This window comes from Cygnus olor, chromosome 9 (assembly GCF_009769625.2).
Source record: "Cygnus olor isolate bCygOlo1 chromosome 9, bCygOlo1.pri.v2, whole genome shotgun sequence".
Classification (NCBI taxonomy): domain Eukaryota; kingdom Metazoa; phylum Chordata; class Aves; order Anseriformes; family Anatidae; genus Cygnus; species Cygnus olor.
This window is the reverse complement of record NC_049177.1, coordinates 19,051,642-19,069,787: the sequence shown is the minus strand read 5'-3', so window position 1 is coordinate 19,069,787 and position 18,146 is coordinate 19,051,642. Positions and strand designations below refer to the sequence as shown.

Below are 18,146 nucleotides of genomic sequence, written 5' to 3'. Positions count from 1 at the left end.
AGAATTATAGTAATTACAGTACAATGGTAATAGCTGTGAGTGGTTTGGTACCATACAAAGAGCAAAACAAGTTCTGGACTTTTGTCACCGTTGTAAAGAGTGTCTGTCTATGAGGAAGGTATTTCATGTGATGCAGAGCAGGTCAAGATGATGGAGATGAATGTATCTAATGCAGTTTTGGTTCCCTTGGAGTTTCTGGTGTCTTACCAGATTATGTAGCATAGCACATCTGCTTCCTGAGAGACTGTGTGTGTAAAATGGGACTTCATTCTAAATTTCTACATAACCTCCTTTGAAGGTTAAAAGCTTTCATGAAGTTGGTGTTTACCACCAAGTGAGAGCAGCAATGATGAGTAAGAGGTTCCATGCCTTCCTCTTTAATTCCACAGAAGACTATTACCAGTATTTCTCCAAACGCTTCGTACACTCAAAAAACACTGCACAAGTATTTGAATTTGTCATATTTCTCTAGAAATACAGGTACTAAGACTGCATTGTTAAAAATTCATGTGTTAAATATTTAATGCTTTCTAACAAGCCAGACTCAAAGTAGGGAAACAGTTCCTTACAGCAGACTACCAAACGTACTCAGTAGCAGCATGAACAGAACTCACTAACAGCCCAATTCCCCCTGCATTTATGTAGAATGCACGCATAACTTAGATGCCATACAACTATCTCAGATGATGAGGGAACAAAGCATGGTATGTGAGCTTTAGAGGTTCTCATGTTTCTCTCAGGTTTTAATACACATCTGTTAAACTAAAGCAGGTAAACACCCCTATGCTTTATGCCTTCACCTGGCTGCTCATCACTGTTCATAACATATGCTTCACTTTTATAAGAGCTGGTTAGTGTCACTTCTCAAATGTTTCTAGAATAAAACTGGTAGGATTAATTGGAGTTACATACTAAAGCTGCTCTTTAATTTCAGATTACAAATTTAATTTAGGTCCAAATGTGGGATAAAATAGAGATGGAAAACCATGAGGAACACTCAGTCAAGTTGTCCACTGGTTTCAGAACTTGCTCCCATGTTCCAGTCACAAAGACACTCGACCAAGTGCTTGCAGCACTCTTCAAAAACATTATTAGCTCTGAGATTTTACAGCAAGATGAGGAAACTTCATATGTAAGACCTTCTGCCTCTTCTTCTCTAGGCTTTGTCGTCTTGCCCTTACACGTAAATATTTTTCAAGTCTGAGCCTGAAATAAAGAAAGCATAGTTAGTTTCCAGGCAGTGTGTAACATCCTTGATGAGCCCACCACCCTAATCAAGTAGATGCTCCTGCTCTGTAATGATTTCAGTATTAATTTGCTTTTGAAAGGTAAAAATGCCTGCAAAGCAGACTCATTATTGTCTTCTGCTTTTGAATGCTATAAGAATTAGTCTCTGGGAGGAATTGTTTAAATTGCATGTAAAAGACAACCTGATAGATAGCTAAATCTCCTAATACCTACGATGAGAACAGCAAAAAGAAACAGTAAAATGTAATTTACAAAAGCCTTGTTTTCAGTCTACTCACGGTTTAAATAAAAGAACAAAACACTCTTCCTTGCACAGTGGAAGAAGGAAAACTGAGGAACATATGAAAATATTCTTCTATGTCAAAAACTTCATTTTACCTGATGAAGTGATTCACGTGAGGTAAGTAGAAGAATTTCCTTTTTTTGTATTTTTTGTTCAGGTACCATGGTATTGGCCATTCCTTGTATGTATACCTGTTAAAGATTGATAAAAGTGATTTTAGGACATACACTTTTTATCTCCATTCTTGATCTCTACCAGACTTCTTGGGTGATAGCATGGTCTAATCAGTAGATCACAAAACTCGTATTTGTGTATTTACTTTCAGCTCTGCTGGCTTCGTTTGTAACTCTACATTTCAAACATAGCTCAGCATCTTTCTGTAGAAAGTAGTCTTACTTTAAAAATTGTAAACATCTGAAGAGCAGGCCCAAAACGGATAGTGATTCTTTCCATTTATAGTTTAAAGTGTTATTCCTTCATAAGAGAATTCTCAAAAGTTGATGTAAACAGACTGTGTGAAGAGAGCTTTGTTTCTACTACAGTTTTCTTCTGAATGCCTGTGTTTGAGTGCCATGTCAAGTGCAAATCTGCCTGAGCAACCTAAGTCTTGCCCTCTAAATATAAGACTATTATTTCTCTTTGGGATTTCTCTTGCGTATGGACTGCACAGATGGCCTCCGTAGACCTATCTACAGTCTCCCATGCATTCAGATTGCATCAGCCCTACTGTTAGGTGTACTGCAGAGTTTCTGCATGTGGTCCCTCAATAGATGGATTTTGTATTATAACTAGGGAAGTCCAGACAGTTCAACTTGAACCGTACTCTCTAGTTCCTTCATGTGTTACAGAATCACCACAGCAGCAGACATTCTCCCACTGCAGAATTCCTGTCAGTTGCATAGAACTAATTTTGTTACAGTTAATGGTTGAGTTTAACCGCACAATTATTTAGCAGCAATTACAACCACATTAAAAATTAATAACTCAAGAAGCCCTTGAATGCTGACTAGAAAACTTGCTTCTTTCTATAGAGTATGTGTGTCCTTTAATGATTAGAACAGAAGTTTTTTCTGATCAAGAGAAATACCCTAAGAAAACTTTAAAAATATGTAAGAAAAGTTCTCTTTTCCATACCAGTAGGTGCGTCCTAAGAAGTCATTTCTCCACTCGCCAGGTACTGGTTTTTCATGGCCAGTTTGTAAAAGTCTCAAAGCAGTTTCTCTTTCTTTGACTACTAAGTCAATATTTTTCATAGATTTTTGTACCTGGAAATAGGAAATAGTTTCAGGATGGGCCAACAAAACACAATGCTGACAACTTCAGACCTCAAATGAAGATCTCTGACAAAATTTAAAAGAAAATGATAGGTCAAATGTATTAGGAGTTCCATTGTGAGTATTCTCACACCTGTGGACTAACGGGTGAAGAGGCCATTCCCCCTACGTCACTTGAGCACAGTGTTCGTGCTCGTACTAAAAAAAGAGAAATAATCTAAAAAATGTTTTTTAACAAGCTTGAGAATGCTTCACCTTTCACTCAGCCATTTTGCTTAGATTTTTAGCTAATATGAAAAAGTTACCTTTTCTAATCGTTCTGGACTTGGCATGGGCCTTTGCTGTCTCTTTGATTCTTGTTCTAAAGTCAAAAGCATGTTTTTTTCCTTCAGTAGAACATACCTAGATCAGAAAGCACAGTACTTCAAAATTAATTTCTAGATACACCAGCTTCAATTGAATAATTGAATTATTCAATAAACCAATTATTCACTAGTTCACTAGTTTAGCCCATACACGGGTTGCCTTGAGTGACAACGCAATCTCCAATCTCAGAGATTTTCAAACTCTGAATAGATACAGACCTGAGCAGCCTGATCTAGCTCTGTGATTAGCTCCAGCACAGGCCGCTTCCAATCAAATCTTTTCTGCCATTCAAATAAGACCCGCAGGGTTCAAACTGAACCTCTGTACTGAACTTGAACCCTTCGTACTGGACACACCTACAATACAACCATCTGCAGAACAGCTTCCATGTTCTGAGCAGTATCAGGATTTGGGCTGCTTGAAGGCCAAAGCACGCTTATGTATGCACAGCTGGCTGGCAGAATGAATTTGCTGGCTAATACAGACACATTTTATTAAAAAAAAAGCAGAGCTGCTGTGACAAAAAAAAGCTACTTCACTAAAACTTACCAAAGTTTGTGCAAGTCTTTGCTACTCTTGCCCCTTAGCTGTTTTATATTCCATGCATCCCCTGTAAAAAAAACAGAAAAAAAAAGTCAATAAATATCAATTTAATAAAGTTTTCTTGTTCTGAAAGTGTGCTTTTTCTGGCTCAGCTAATCAACAGAACAAGTACGTTGTTATAAAAAATATAATACTTCTTGCAAAGCTATCCTTATGGATATTTAGTTACACTTGTAGTCATAGTTACATAGCTTTCTACAATTCAAAAGAATAGGGCAAATGTCAGCTGAGCTTAAGTGGCTCAAAGGCTGCTACCAGAAATGCTAAATATAACTCACCAGACTTTACTGTTTTTTCTCCCCAGTTTTTTGGATCATCAAAAAACTCCTCCAGACCACTCCGAGACAGAGTAGTATGCAGAAACTTCAACTGATGGGGGGGCTCAACTTTTGCCAGGTTCTTGTGGAATTGGTTCCATGTTAATCTGCATAACAATTAAAGGAACAACAACATATTACACAAAAAAATAACATCCAGATAGATGGGAATGTTTCTTTCATGAAGGCACAGACCCTAAAGGCTGAGAAACACCAGGGTCTAGGGGCAGAAGACGTGGGTTCAGTTCTTCACAAAGGTGTCATCTTGGTATTGTGTTGCCCTTGTTTCAATTATCACTTATTTATACTCAAAAAAAAACAAATACAGATTTTTAAATTAAAAAAAGGATAAATAAATGAGCAACACCATTCAGGATGGTGAGTTTAAGTAAATACCTAGTATAAGCAGAAGGTGTGTTTAAGTACACTGAGTTTAAGTAAATACCTAGTAGAAGCACGAATAAGAAAACACACCCTATAAGCATAATAAGGGCTGCAAAAACCACAGAGGTGGAAGGTCTCAATATTACACTTAGTGGCTCCTTCCCCTCACACTGCCCCACAGCCCCGCACCTCAGCAGAGGTCCCAGAACGCGGACCCCCGCACCCTCTGCCCAGCGCCCACTGAGAAAGACCACGGGCGGCTTCCCGGGTTCCCCGCCGCTCCCCCACCTTCAGGCGGCCCCGCAGCCCCCGGTCCCGCCGGTGCCTACCCGGGGAGGCCGGCAGCCGCCCAGCCCGGCCGCGCTCCCGCGAGCCGCAGCGCGCCCGTCAAGCGCCGGCCCAGGGCGGCCATCGCGGCGGCGGCGGCCGCCATTTTCTCCGGCGCCGCGGACGTCGCGCACGAAGGCGCCGGAAGCATAGGGAGCGCTCTGCCCTTCCTCAAAATGGCGCCCACCTGACTTCGCGCCCGCCCGCCGGCCCCGCCCCGCTGCCAGCACCAGCCATGGCGGCCATGAGCCTGCTGCTGCGGGCGGCGGCTTCCTGGGGAGTGCGGCGGGCGGCGGGGGGCAGCGGCAGCGCTCGGCTCCCTTGGGCCGCCGGGGCCGCTCGCCTGCCCGGTACCGTCGGTAGGGCCTCGGCGGCTGCGGGGACGGAGGGGATGGAGGGGATGGAGGGGAGGGTCCCGGCGGTGAGGTGACCTTGGGGAGCAGAGGTGACCTGAGCGAGGAGCGGGAGGCCGCGGGGCCAGCGAGCGGCTGCGGGGGGCGCTTGGCACGGCCCGGCCCGGCCCGAGGGGCTCGGCCTCTGGGCCAGAAGTGGTGCTGGGCGAAGCGCCTGTCGTACCGGGCTGCTGGGCTTCTCTCCTGGTCTGTGGTCCCGAGCTACAGGTAACAGGTCTTCTCCAAGTGAGATGAACCTGTGACCCTATAATTGGCCCTGTGCAGAAGTAATTGGACTCAGTAATGTGTTTGTTGGGACATACACATAGGGATGAATCAGTCCATAAAGTTGGAAGAGAAACGTTCATTCTATCCAAACAGTAAATTAGTTGAGGCAAGCTTTAGGAGCATCATTATCCTCCAGCAAACCAGCTCGCAGCTGCTCGGTCACTGCTGTACGCTCCTCTGTCCTTTGCCTGCATTGGTGACTTTGTCCCGGTCCAACCAACAAGCAGATTAAAAACCATAATGCCTTGGTTCAATTTTCAGCTCCTGTCCGATACAGCAGCCATGGGAAGAGAATGTTTATTATCAAGGCAACAAGCTTTTATGATACTCGATTTCTGAGTTTGCTGGTGAGTTTAAAACAAACGTAATACACAAGCAGATTTGTTATTCTGAATGTGTCTAAGAGTCTCTAAAATCTTATTTTTCCTTTTTTATGTGAAGCATCTGAAATGTGTTAGTGCTATTCATATAAGCAAGAATTTTTGGTCCTTCTAAAAAATTGTTGTTTTATGTCATAAAAGTCTGATGAAGTAAAAAGATACAAGGTTGGCATCAGAGCAAAGACTGTGATAGTAGTTAACGCTGTATTAGTGTTCTTATGCGTCTGTGTTCATATATGCATAATCTGCAAATGCTTTCTAATTCATCCTCCTCTTTAAAACATATTAGGTTACTCTTCTGCTGGGTTTGCCTTCAGTTATCTAGACCAATAACACCAGAGATTTAGACTTAGGAAGCCTGATCTGAGTTTGACCCGTGACAAGCACCCCTTACGCTGGGTAACAGCTAGCCTGATCCTACCCGTTTTGTGCGATCGGGCGGCCTCTATCTGTCTTCCACAGCTACCGAAGCTAGCCATGGTTATGTTCACGTTGGATTATATTGCATCGGTATTAGTGCCTCATTACGGTTAAATGCTGAAGCCAGTCATCACGAGATGCTGGGGCAGCATTCAGGGAAACGCTTCTGCAGACACTGACCTATCTGGGAGATCGAGTGCTGAAGTAAATTGGCCCATGGACTGATACAGCATTGCAGTTCCTGTACTCTAGTTTGTTAATTAACTCATTTTAATCAGCAATGTAACTTTACATACAACATTTCTATCTGAACTATGAGTGTAAAACTAAGAATTACTGTGTGTTACTGAATTTTCAAAATAACTTCATCTAAATTTTGTCAGGCTTCTGAGTTTCCGCACTGATTCTTTTTCTCCTTATCCCTTTTACAGAGATTCTATATATTTCTGACAGGGATACCAGTGGCGCTATTCATAACGTATGTCAACATCTTCATTGGTGAGTGCTCTGTCATGACCAAGCTAAGTACACAGTCATGATCATTAAATGGACAAATGGAAGCTAAGCATGCTGGATAGAAAAAAAATACACAAATATTTGAGGCTTGCTCTTTGGAAGACCATGAAATAGGTCTAAGAATTACCGTAATTTTGTATAAGTACATAGAAGACGTTCTCAGTAATTTTTTTTCTTTTTGTAGTTGTTGATTTTTTAAAAAACTTTCCACCTGTTTAAAAACTGACAAATTCCATATTTTGGTAGCTCAGACATCAGTGAGGTTTAGAGAACAGTTATTCTGTATCCAAATAAGGAGTCTTTCTTACTTTGTTTCGCATACTTCTTTAAGAAACCTGCATACACTGCAATTGTAGCTTTTCATCTTGAAAAAAGTCCAAATTCTGCTTGGCTATACTTGTTTTAATCTACTGTAATAATATGAAATTAATTGAACAGAGAGATTAGAAAAAAACATGCTTTCAGCTTATATACTTTAAAGGGCATTTCTATGGACTTGATCTTAATGATTTCTTCTGTATAGCTGTTTATGTCTGTCCATTTCACCCTTCTGGTGCATGGCTTAAAATCTATGAGCTAGATATGTGAAATGTCTGGGGAAAATTACAAGAAGTCTGTTTTTTCTCAGTAGAGTTCAAAGTGAGGGATTAGATACTCTCCATGTGAAATAGTGTTGTTGTTTGTTGTTGCTGGATTTTGCTTGTTTTAACGTGAAAGGCAGCATATGAAATACTTGAAATAAATGAAGTAATAATGAAATGATCATTCCTTATCAGGTGAAGCTGAACTTGCAGAGATTCCTGAAGGTTATGTTCCAGAATACTGGGAATACTACAAAGTGAGTGTAACGTGTAAAGGGGTGATGCGTTAGGGACAGCCTTCCTCTTGATGCTAGTTTTGGGAGTAAACTGTGTGGAGTCTGGTAGCGAGAACGGACACATCCCTGCCACTGGGTATCAGAGTAATAGAATTTGAATTGTCCAGTTATAAGTTTGGCAAACTTGCTTTTCTTCAGTTTTATGGAATGTGCATGTTGCTGTAGGAAATCTGGTTGTTGACATAGGTAGATGCAAATGATTTCTAACTTTATGCAAGTAAACTGCTGAAGGTATATGCCAAGAATTCTTTTATAACATTCCTAAATAGTATGAATGGTCTGACTGTGTCACATACAGAACTTTTTATACTTAGCATCCAGTTTTTGTCTTTGTTTATAGCTTTTGAGCTACAACTCTTTAAGAAACTGGAGTTTAAAGCGATGTTACTTTCTTCTGTATCACTTGCTAGTGTTGTTTCAAAGTCCACCATCTCTTGTGCTTTTAAATTTGGAATTGAAGATTTTTATGATCAGAAAACTCAACATTCTTACCGCAAGCACTTTATTGGTCTTCTTAGAAAGCAACTGAACCCAGCAATACTGTTATGACTCTTTCAACTCATTTAACTTTTGTTCCTATTAAAATGACTTCTATGCGGTAGCAATACTTTAAAATGTTACCGATTATAGTAAGAGGTTTGGAATCCACTTCTGTAATGACAGTGGCAGTTTAAAGAACTTTCCTTCAACAGAAAGAAAATGAATTGAATGTCTTCCGTTAAGTTGTTTTTCATTTTGCTACAGAATATTCTTTTGTAGCTTATTTTGGCATTCGATAACAGAAACAGCAAATGAAATCTAACATTTTAGGCTTCTGATCTTACAAATAGTTGAGCATGTTTTTAACTTTATGGGTGCTGTCATTCTAACAATAATAATAGTGTTGATCGTGTCTTCAGGATTGGGAACATGTTACATGATTTAAGCATGATGGCATTTCTAGTTGGAAGTTACGTGAATAATTTCTGCTTTTGTGTTTTCCAGCACCCTATAAGTCGCTGGATAGCTCGTTACTTCTTTGACCCCCCTGAAAAGAACTATGAGAAGCATATGGCTTTGCTCGATATTGAAGCAAAGAAAACTGACCTGAGGTATGTTGTATTGTTAGGGTGTTTTTAAATGTTAGTACATACTGTAGCTGAATATTGTATTTTGCTTAATGGTGAGTTGAATGCTGACATAGTGTACTTGGTTGCTTGAACATCACCCTCGTGCTTGCTGTACTGGCTGTGCCCCACCAGAAGTTGTAACCCCTGCCTTCTCAGTTTTAAGATTACCAGAACTGGAACAATCCTAGGGCGGTCTTGTGAAACAGCAGTATCTCTTCAAAACAGTTCGTATTTATAAAGTTATAGATACGTCTTCCTGAGTCAGGAAATGGACAGCTCTTTTTGCCTCTGCAAATGCTTATGGCTTGAGAAGCTAAATGACACAATTTACAGGACTGGTCGCGTTCCTTGCTGCTGTTGAAATTTTTGTGGGCAGCAATGGCAATGTTCTAGGTTTATTCTAGACTTACTCAGAGTAAACTGTGGTAACAGAAGAAAGTCCAAGTTTCACAAGCCATTGCTATTGGGACCAAGGCAGCATAGCACCTTCGACCATCACATTCAGTTCTATTTTTCTTCTATTTATTTTTAGCTGAAAGCTGTATTAAAAACTGTCAAGCTCCTTACTAAGCAAGGACCGATAACAGAACTCCTGCAAATACTTCTATGACTTTCCTGTGAGATAACTTGCTAAAAAAATGAAATAGAAGGATTTAATAGTTCATGTTTTAGTTGAACTCTTCATATTTTGGTATTACCTATGTTTCAATAGTATGAATAAACAGTAGATGCTAAACTCATTGCTGCTGTCAGTAATGCCCAGATGTTAAACAGTCTGATCAAAACCAAGAGACTTCATGTTCTTTATGGTGCTATTTTTTTTTTTTTTTTTTTTTAGGATGACGGAGTTGGAGGCACGCAGACTGATGAGGCAGAGGGGAGATGGACCGTGGTATCATTATGAAACACCTGATAAAAATCTTACTGACAATTCTGTGAAATCCACACCTGACAATTGAACAGTTTGAAGGTAGTATGCACAGTTTTAAATGCATACCAACAAATTGTGGCTTAACTATGGAATATACATCCTGCTGTGTACTGTTGGAAATAATAATAAAAAAATAAACACAAAAAAAAGTGCTTGTGTTGATTCTGATAACTTGAAAGAAACTGTGTGATGGTTTATCTCATAGCTTTTAAAGTTATTAATCAGAGAAAATGCCTTTTGTCAGTGGACAACATTTACCCTTTTTCTCCAGGGCATCAATATAGAATGGCCTCTGTGACCTAGTGTATGCAAAACAAGTTGGTAATGTTAGTCTTTATCATGTGATTTCTAGTAGTTTTAAAATAAAGGTACAAGAAACTGTGAGACTTATTTCTTTCACAGCACCTTGTGTCAGATAACTTGTGGAAAATGAAGAAAGAAAAATACCTTTAGATCTTTGGAATATTGGAGTTATACCTATCACTTTAGACAAGTATTTTCTTTCTCATTTTCTGTAGCTAGACTCATCTTTCATCTTCCAAACTGGACCCTTATGTGTGCAGATCACTGAAGGGTCACTCTAGAACATATTTCTACAAGGAACTTTTTTTGTTGTTATTGTTCTTTGTTTGTTTGTTTTTGTTTCTTTGTTGTTTTCTATTTTCCTCTATACCACTTTTAAGAAATATATAGGTAATAAAGATGGTGCTCTTTTTATCTGGCAGACTTCTGCCACTAGAGGGATGTGTTTCCTCTGGTTCTAATGGCAAAGGTATTCCTCTAGTTTTAAATACCTCAAGAGGTTGAAGAATAATGTATGTTAGTCTGCAACCCTGAACTAATCTGTCCATATGCAGTGTCTAATTTTTAATGGAAACAAGCCCCAATCCTTTAGTAAACCCTGATCATCTTGTGATTTTAAACCGTTAAAACTAAAAACTAATTTATTTACATTAAGCAGTGTTTCACAGGCTATCTTAAACAAAGACAGCCTCATTAGCTGCTTCTGAGCACTGCCAAACATTAGAAAGACTCGGATTGATTTCTCATCAATGCTTTGACTTGTCCTTTTTGTTTGCATTGATCTTTCAGGTTAGCGTGTATTTCTCATTATGGTTCTCATTGTTTATAAATGCTATGTTAATTATAAGAGAGGCCATTAAAAAGCACAAAGCCCTTCCAGGTAAAATAAATCTGTCTGGTGACCCTTTATTAATTTTGTTTTTTATCCAGCATCCAATGATGGGTATGGTTCTTTGAGGTAAATTTTATTCTTGTCTAAACCCCTTTCGCTGAGATCATACTCTGCCCTTGGTATTTCACACAGTTCCTAACACTTTTTTTTTTCCCTTGAAAAATTGCTTCTTCATAGCTGGATGCAAACTCATGATTTTTCAATTCTGTTGCTAACTGAAATTTTACTAGAACCACCTTTAGAACCTTTTGATTTTGAGGTAAAAAATTCCATAAAAGGTCACATCACTTACTCGGAAGTGATCTGTGCATCCTTGCGTATTATGTGGACTCCAGGTGGAGAACTATTCATGTCTTCATTTTAAATGAATCAGCCATTTCTTTAATCCTGCTGCTGTCAAGTGTATGCAGTAGTTATTGGATAATGTTTGAAAAAAAAAAGAGATACTATTTCAAGTATATTTCTACGAAATTTCTTCACACTATTCTTCCTTCTTATCAGTATTTCAAAGTGAAAGGCAAAGAGCAACACAACAAAAGCCAAAAAACAGTTGTTCTAAGCTCAGGGCTCTGTCCCTCAATACAGAGAATCTAGGTTTGGCTCGTGGTGCTCCCGCAGACCTCCCACAGCATTGTTACTGTTCCAGCACCCCAAGAACCAGATCCTCCTCTCCAACATACCATGCACAGGGCAGGATGAATACAAACTGAGGGCAGGGGCCGCACTGAACCACACCACCTTCACCACCTCCTGGCAGGGGCTGTGCTCAGACATGCCACCTTCGACACCTCCTGTAGCGGGACGGTGACAGGTGTGCTTGTCCATGCGGAGAGAAACCTGTATCAGATGGATGCGGTTAATTACAGGCTGGGGACTTGGAAGTCAAAAGCCTTGTATTTAGGCACGTGAAATTAATAAATCGGTACAGTTTATATATATATATATATGTATATAGCGTTTCCTTGCTTAAAAAAAATATATTACTGGTCAAAGGGGAACCTGCTTCAGGCTACCCATGGTGAGCTACCCCCCCAGGGATACCAGGAGGTGAAGTCTCCATCCCCACCTCCTGGAAATCACGGCTTTCTGATAAAAACCAACCCAACCCCAAACCCGCCCGTGCTCCTATTTCCTCCCCTCTCACAAGCAGACCTCGCAGGGGGGCAGCGCGACTCGGCCGGTCCCGTCAGAGCCGCGGACAGCTCCGGGGACCCGGCATCGCCTCACGAGCGGCGGCCCCCGCCTCAGGCACCTGGCGGCGCTCCCCGGCCGAGGGCCGGCCCGAGGGGACCCCCCGGTGCAGCCGCAGCTGGTGCCGCTGCCATTGGGTTAAAAATAGCGGCTTCCCTCCTCCTCCTCCTCCTCCTCCCCTCCCCCGGGCCCGGCTCCCGCTGCCGCCGCCACCGCCGCGCCCTGCCCCGGCCCGGTGCCCTCCGCCTCCATTGCCCTCGGCCGGCCGGAGGCAGGCAGCGAGCATGCAGCGGGCCGCGCTCTTCGGCGGCGGCGATGCGCAGATGGCCGCCGGCGACCTGGGCGAGCTGCTCGTCCCCTACATGCCCACGATCCGGGTGCCCAAGTCAGGGGACCGGGTCTACAAGACGGAGTGTGCCTTCTCCTACGACTCGCCCGTGAGTGCAGCGCGAAGCCGCCGCTCCCCGTTCCCCACCCCGCCCCCCACCCCACCCCGCTGCCGAGCTGTCCCCCGCCGGCTCCCTGCGGCGAGCCGGCCCCAGCCCGGCCCCGCTGCCCCTCGCCAGGCCTCGGCCTCCCGCATTCCCCCTCCTCAGGCTCCGTGGTCGCACCCGACGCTTCCCCAGCCGCCGCCACCTGCCCCGGCTCCCCCTCAGCCCCGTCCCGCTCCCCGGCGGCCGTGGCTGCGGTAGCGCTGCTCGTTCCCGCAGCCTTCTCCTCCGGGCAGGCGGTTGGAAACCGGCGCTTGGCGGTTTTTGTCAGGGAAACGGGCCGCGGGCAGCCCCGGGGAGCCGTCGTTTTCCTCACAGCGAGGTGGTGGCAAGGGGCAGCGGGTGGCCTTCCTGCCTGAGCGTTTTGGCTGGCAAACGCTGATCGCTTTGCTCGCCCGCTGCCTCCATCCTCACGTTTGAGATCTAAGAAATCTTCCAAAGTACATGGTCAACCTGAAAATCAGCGGGGAAGTCCTCCCGAGGAGGTGCTTCCTTGCTTCCTCTCCCAGGGTTTGCTTCAGTCGCACCAGTGGGCTTTGAAGACTCACTGTGTGTCCCCATAGGCCCCTACAGCGGTTGTTCGGTCAATGTTTGGTGTATTTGGCTTTCACTTTCTGTCATGTTTCAGCTGTCTTGCAACTCATCCACCAGCTCTGCGGATCACATGCGTTCAGTGGCAGATTTGGGGCTGAAGTTGTTTTTTTCCTTTGTTGAAACCACTGGAAGCCTTCATAAATGATAATAGTTGATGCTATGTGAGGAATACATGTTTAAAAATTACACTTTTTAAGGGAGCTGAAGTTTTATGCAAAATTGCTTCTCCACATGAAGCTGAGGTTTCCCAGTGGCGACTGAGCGCTCCATGTTGATGCCAAAGTCATTGGGAGCAACCTCAGGGAAGCTTAGGGTTTACATTACAGAGCATTCAACGAAAGACACGTTTCAGGCAGATTTTTGAATCCTTTATCCACCTCTTTTTGATAATTCCTCCTAACAGAAAATCGAAATCGTTTTTAAAGGTGACTCAGCTGTCTGGTGTTCATCACGTTTTGTTGTACGGAGGTTATTTTTACCCACGCTCTTCAGATCTCAAGTGTCGCCCAGCAGCCCTGACTGTACCGGGAGGCGGTCTGATTAAAAGTGCCAAATCAGACTCTGCTGCACAGGCGCTAATTGCATTATATGCTTAATAAGGCTTTTTTTATGGGGGTGGGGTGGGGGTGGAATCTGTGTACCACAATCTTTTCTTCAAGTTTCTGCTCACGTGAGCACACGCTTCATGTCACTTTCAGGTGAATGTTATGGTTTATAAAAAGTTTCCATTAACCAGTTGGAAGGGATGTCAAATACTGCTACAAATCAAAAAACTAAAACAATCGATCCAACAACAAACACAGCAAAAACTGCATTTAAAAACAATGTCTGAACAAAATGAAACACTCGAGCAAGACCTAGGTATGTTTAGCAAAAGCTATGTATAAACCTAACCAAAAGGGAGTCAGAGTGACAGTGTGATGTTTTTTTTTTTCCCAAAATGTTTCATCCTTTTGACTTCATCGGGAAGAGATTTCAGATTTGTGAAAATGTTGCGCTCAGCCATTAGAGTCTTTTGGTTTAAAATGGATTATAGGCATTTACTGGGCAAAAGGCTAGACTGAGACTGTGCAGTACTAGTAAAAATAAAATTGGGCTCAGTTTCTATTGTTTTCCACAGCTTTTCAGCCCATACTGCTCCTCAACTTAGTTGGGCCAAAGACTTGTCTCAGACTTTATTTTGTACTTTTTTTTTTTAAACTCTACCAGATACTTGGATATTGTTTCTAGGATGACAATTAAAAAGAGCAAATGTGTAATTTCTCAGGAAAAATACTCTCATACACAAAGTTGAAAGTATTGAGACTTTGTTTTTAGTCTTTTATTCCACAATGTAAGAAGGATACAGATAGCTTGCTGACTTGGCGGAAGGCAGGCATTGATCTCTGTATGCGTTGTATTGGGTTGGTCAGTGTGACTTATTTTCTTAGGTCGGCATTGTGTGACCTACGTGAGCATCTACCTGTTGATGTGTCTGCCTCTTTTTTTTTTTGAAAGATGGTACACAGGTGTTTTTTCTATAATGTTAAAGCAAATAGTCAATGTTAAAAACATGTCCTCTGGGTTTTATTATCTATTGTAAGATTTCAGATTACGTTTTTGATGGGGGAGGTGTTTTCCTCTTGTAATTTGGTATTTCCTCACACCTTCTCGCTTTGCCATTTCAAATATGCTTCTTGTTACACTTCTAACTTGAGCATGGCTCTGTTTGGAGTTAACGCAAAATGTTTTCTTCTGTCACTCTTCTTCAATACCAGATCTATTTCAGCAGTTAATGCCATAAGACTGTCTCAAGCTTTATCTGTGTTTTTTTTTTTTCCTTCTCTAAAGAAGTAAACTTCCTGAGTATTTGTATGTATCTTTTAAAGCAGCACACACAGTTATCTGGCATCTCTATATTCAAGTTTCTTCAGCATTCTTCCATATTAATTCATTACTATCACCATCCCTGCAAGGAAATAGGATTTTTAGACACCATCAGGTCTATGAGCACTAGGATACAAACCATTGTTATAGAAAAAGGTTCTCCAGCAATTATGAGAAGGACCAGGAGGGGAATTATGAGAAGGACCAGGAGGGGTGAGATGGTCAAAAACAGAGGTGTTTGTGGCAGGGGCTGCCAAAGAAAATGAGGTGCTGGGGAACCTTATAGTTCCAGCTGTGCAAAGTTTAATATGACTGCAAGACCAGGCTTTCACAGACCTGTTTGTCAGTCTGTTGGTCGTGTCTTCTCGTTTGGATTTAACCAATGTAGTCTCACTAAAGAACATGTTCTAGTGGGTACAGGCTCTTCACCGACTGTTCTCAAAATCTGTTAACTCACTGTTCTCTTTTCTTGAGTTTTAAATCTTATTTCCCTGGGTGAAGATCTGAGAACAATGGAGTTTTTGTGCTACAGAGAGAGTCATTAGTTTAGAGATTTCAGAAGTGTGAGCACAGGAGAGCTACAAGTGGATATTCAGTGTACTTCCGCCTTGCAGATTAACCCTAGCATGATGATCTTCTCAGGTACTATTAGTAGAAAGATCACCAGATGGATGAGAAGTTCAGCCTGATGCTTTCCTGAAGTCTAAATTCACATCTTTAGATTTGGCCTATTTCCAATAGAATGTACGAGGGTTAGTTTCCAGGAAAGTCAGCAGAAGCACAAGGGAAATATCTGTGCATGTAAGAGCACTAGTGACACTTCTTAGCTTGCTAGTCTCAAAAGATGAGAAACTATACTTTTTTGACATAATTGTTAATTACCTTTTTTTTTTTTTTTGGCAGCCTCTAGAATAAAACGTTTCCCTCATGAAGGCTCCTATTCGAGTTAGCCTTTGATTCTTTATACAGGAATTGTGACAGGAAGGAAGGCTGCCTACAAAATAGGAGCGAGGCCCGGTGTGAGTATCGCTTCCTCCAGTGACTGGCCCAGAAGCTGCAATAGCCTTTCATACCCCTTTCAAACAATTGGAAAGATGAGATCCTGTACTTCCCAGTCTCCAGACCTGATGCACAGCCACTTCTGGTGACTATTTTTCTGTATCCATGCTGCTGAGATGAAGGCTTCTTCTTTCTCACTTTCTCTGCAGTGACCTCTCTTCCTCTTCTGGCAGATGAACTTGACTTTGTGCTGTTCAGTAGAACACAGGACACAGAAAGGTTATATTTGCATAATCTTTTGTCCTCTTATTTATTGTTACTTGAATAGAAGTATAGTATTCAGCTGGAAATTCCACCTTTAATGGGATCCCTGTCTCAACGACCTCTGATTATTTTAGACCAGAGACATCAGAGGGGGAGATGACTGCTAAAAAAGGGATGTAAACAGGATTGTAAGAAAGGCTTACATGCAGACTGTGCGTGTCCTAGATGGATGTGCTCAGAGGCATTCTCCACAAAGGGCATTGCTTACAGCTGCGGCACAGGCCATGAGTCCAACACAGCTACAGGACCAGGCTGTCTGGTTCTGTAGATGGCTCGGTCCTTTAGATGTAGATGCTGTATTGTGTATTTTTGAGCAGCCTGAAACTTGGCTTCACTCTGCTGGAAAACCTTGCTGCTGACAGCAGCTTCCTTCGTGAATCTTGCTGACATTGTTGTGACTTGGGAACTCTAATGGTAATGTTAGGACAATTCCCAAAGAATTTATCAGACAGTAGTTGAAACTGAAATCCTTGAGAGTTTGCAGCATGCAACAGACATCTGTGACCATGCCGTGCGCAGCTGTCTGGAAATGAGCCCCTCCTGCCTGGCTTATATACACCTGGCTTACAACACACCGAGACAAACAGAATACTCCAGACAAATGATTTTGTCCTAGTTGTAAATTGTTATTTATTGCAAATTATTGTTATTCACTGCCTCCAAATTATTGGTTTGTGGCAGGTGGTAATCTGAAAAATCAGAGCAGTGTTGTACTGCTGCGTCCCAGGGAGGTCCGTCTGATGGCAAGTCTTCGTTGGCTGGGAGGGCAGCCGAGCACTAGGGCTGACTAAATGGTCCTCCACGCTGGAGAATGGTAAAACCAGTGCGGGTTGTACACAAACAAGAAATAACTATGCAGTACTGGGGAACAGCCAGTGTGTATGTGCTTTGTGTTGCTGTGGATTTGATTTAATGACATTTGTATCTAGCATTTGCCTCTAAATTAATGACTGACAACCTGAGGTGACTTCCTGCTACATGGAATAATGAATGTGACTTGACTGTGATGCTGCTTCAGAATTATGTATGCCCTGGCCCAGGTCCCTATGCCTTCCACATGTGAGTGAGCACTGGACACACCTCTTAGACGGGTGGTTTGATTTCGTTTAGGGTCTGATGCCCACATGGCTTTCTCTACCCAGGAAACGTTGTAAGTCCTTGGTTGGTCTCGTGTCCATGTGCCCATGTCTGTGTCCAGTAGAAGCTAGGAGGGAGGTACCAGAAATCTTTGTTCAGTCTCTGTGAAATAATCTGCCCACAGGGAAATAGCACATCATGCCTGAGAGATAGCATTCAGTACAGTGAGAATTTTAAACACTCCAAAGCTGCAGTGTTTGTTAGTACTACCTTAGCTAGTTGTCCACATCACATCAGAACCCCAGTATCCTGATACTTTTTTGATTTCAGTGGCATGTACTTTCTTCAAGCTGATCAGTGTTTTGCATACTGCTCTCAAAGTGGGATAAAATAACAACTTTGATATTTTTCCTTTTTTTTTTTTTTTTAAAGGTGGAGAGGGGAGGGATTTCTTTCACACTTGAAACTAACAGTCCAGTTATTAGAAATCCTGCTCTTTATTTCCTACTCCTGCATGATTTTTCTGGTCCTTTTTTTCTGGCTGACCCATCTCTTTTCCCATCTCTCTCATCTTTCCCCAGTTCCAGCAGTACACAGCTCCTCTCCACTCCTTGTTCACAATCAGTGCTTCAGTTCGTCTGTGCTGTTCTGTTCATTTTTTCTAACTGTTGGTTCCTTCTCCCTCCTCCTCTTT

General features: G+C 42.3%; 3 protein-coding genes across 11 annotated transcripts in view; 2 read left to right on the top strand and 1 right to left on the bottom strand.

Moving 5' to 3' along the window:
* Positions 1–928: 928 nt before the first annotated feature.
* Positions 929–12,811, bottom strand: MRPL47 (mitochondrial ribosomal protein L47). 7 transcript variants are annotated; one of them, XM_040566825.1, is made up of 9 exons: positions 12,738–12,811; positions 11,591–11,747; positions 11,203–11,337; positions 4,053–4,198; positions 3,721–3,781; positions 3,111–3,207; positions 2,666–2,796; positions 1,627–1,722; positions 929–1,206 (listed from the first exon to the last, which is right to left on the bottom strand). In XM_040566825.1, exons 3-9 carry the CDS (start codon positions 11,259–11,261, stop codon positions 1,092–1,094), a joined length of 705 nt encoding a protein of 234 aa, XP_040422759.1. In that variant the 5' UTR covers positions 11,262–11,337; positions 11,591–11,747; positions 12,738–12,811; the 3' UTR covers positions 929–1,091. The 7 variants fall into 7 exon arrangements, with proteins under 7 accessions (XP_040422759.1, XP_040422760.1, XP_040422761.1 ...); XM_040566826.1 differs by having other exon boundaries at positions 11,203–11,303; XM_040566827.1 differs by having other exon boundaries at positions 11,203–11,300.
* On the top strand, positions 5,006–9,864 carry NDUFB5 (NADH:ubiquinone oxidoreductase subunit B5). The gene is made up of 6 exons (XM_040566831.1): positions 5,006–5,161; positions 5,744–5,829; positions 6,714–6,780; positions 7,575–7,636; positions 8,660–8,766; positions 9,623–9,864. The coding sequence occupies exons 1-6, from the start codon at positions 5,038–5,040 to the stop codon at positions 9,741–9,743; spliced, it is 567 nt and encodes a 188-aa protein (XP_040422765.1). The 5' UTR covers positions 5,006–5,037; the 3' UTR covers positions 9,744–9,864.
* USP13 (ubiquitin specific peptidase 13) overlaps positions 11,754–18,146 on the top strand; it is a 50,149-nt gene continuing 43,756 nt past the window's right edge. For 2 of the 3 annotated variants that reach the window (XM_040566819.1, XM_040566820.1), the window contains exon 1: positions 11,754–12,538. In XM_040566819.1, the coding sequence (XP_040422753.1) occupies positions 12,386–12,538 (153 nt within the window). In that variant the 5' untranslated portion in view covers positions 11,754–12,385. Of the gene's footprint in view, positions 12,539–12,741; positions 13,078–18,146 lie in introns of those variants that run through there. The other variant, XM_040566821.1, reaches the window with a different exon arrangement.

What these genes read in the sequence shown, in the direction of transcription:
- MRPL47 (XM_040566823.1), bottom strand. Translation starts at nt 4,953, where the DNA reads ATGCTTCCGGCGCCTTCGTGCGCGACGTCCGCGGCGCCGGAGAAAATG. An exon ending in AGAAAAAACAGTAAAGTCTG is followed by an intron (nt 3,782 to 4,052) that starts GTGAGTTATATT and finishes TTTTTTTTACAG; the next exon opens with GGGATGCATGGAATATAAAA. An exon ending in TTCTTAGGACGCACCTACTG is followed by an intron (nt 1,723 to 2,665) that starts GTATGGAAAAGA and finishes AATCTTTAACAG; the next exon opens with GTATACATACAAGGAATGGC.
- NDUFB5 (XM_040566831.1), top strand. Translation starts at nt 5,038, where the DNA reads ATGGCGGCCATGAGCCTGCTGCTGCGGGCGGCGGCTTCCTGGGGAGTG. An exon ending in TCGCCTGCCCGGTACCGTCG is followed by an intron (nt 5,162 to 5,743) that starts GTAGGGCCTCGG and finishes TTCAATTTTCAG; the next exon opens with CTCCTGTCCGATACAGCAGC. An exon ending in GCAAAGAAAACTGACCTGAG is followed by an intron (nt 8,767 to 9,622) that starts GTATGTTGTATT and finishes TTTTTTTTTTAG; the next exon opens with GATGACGGAGTTGGAGGCAC.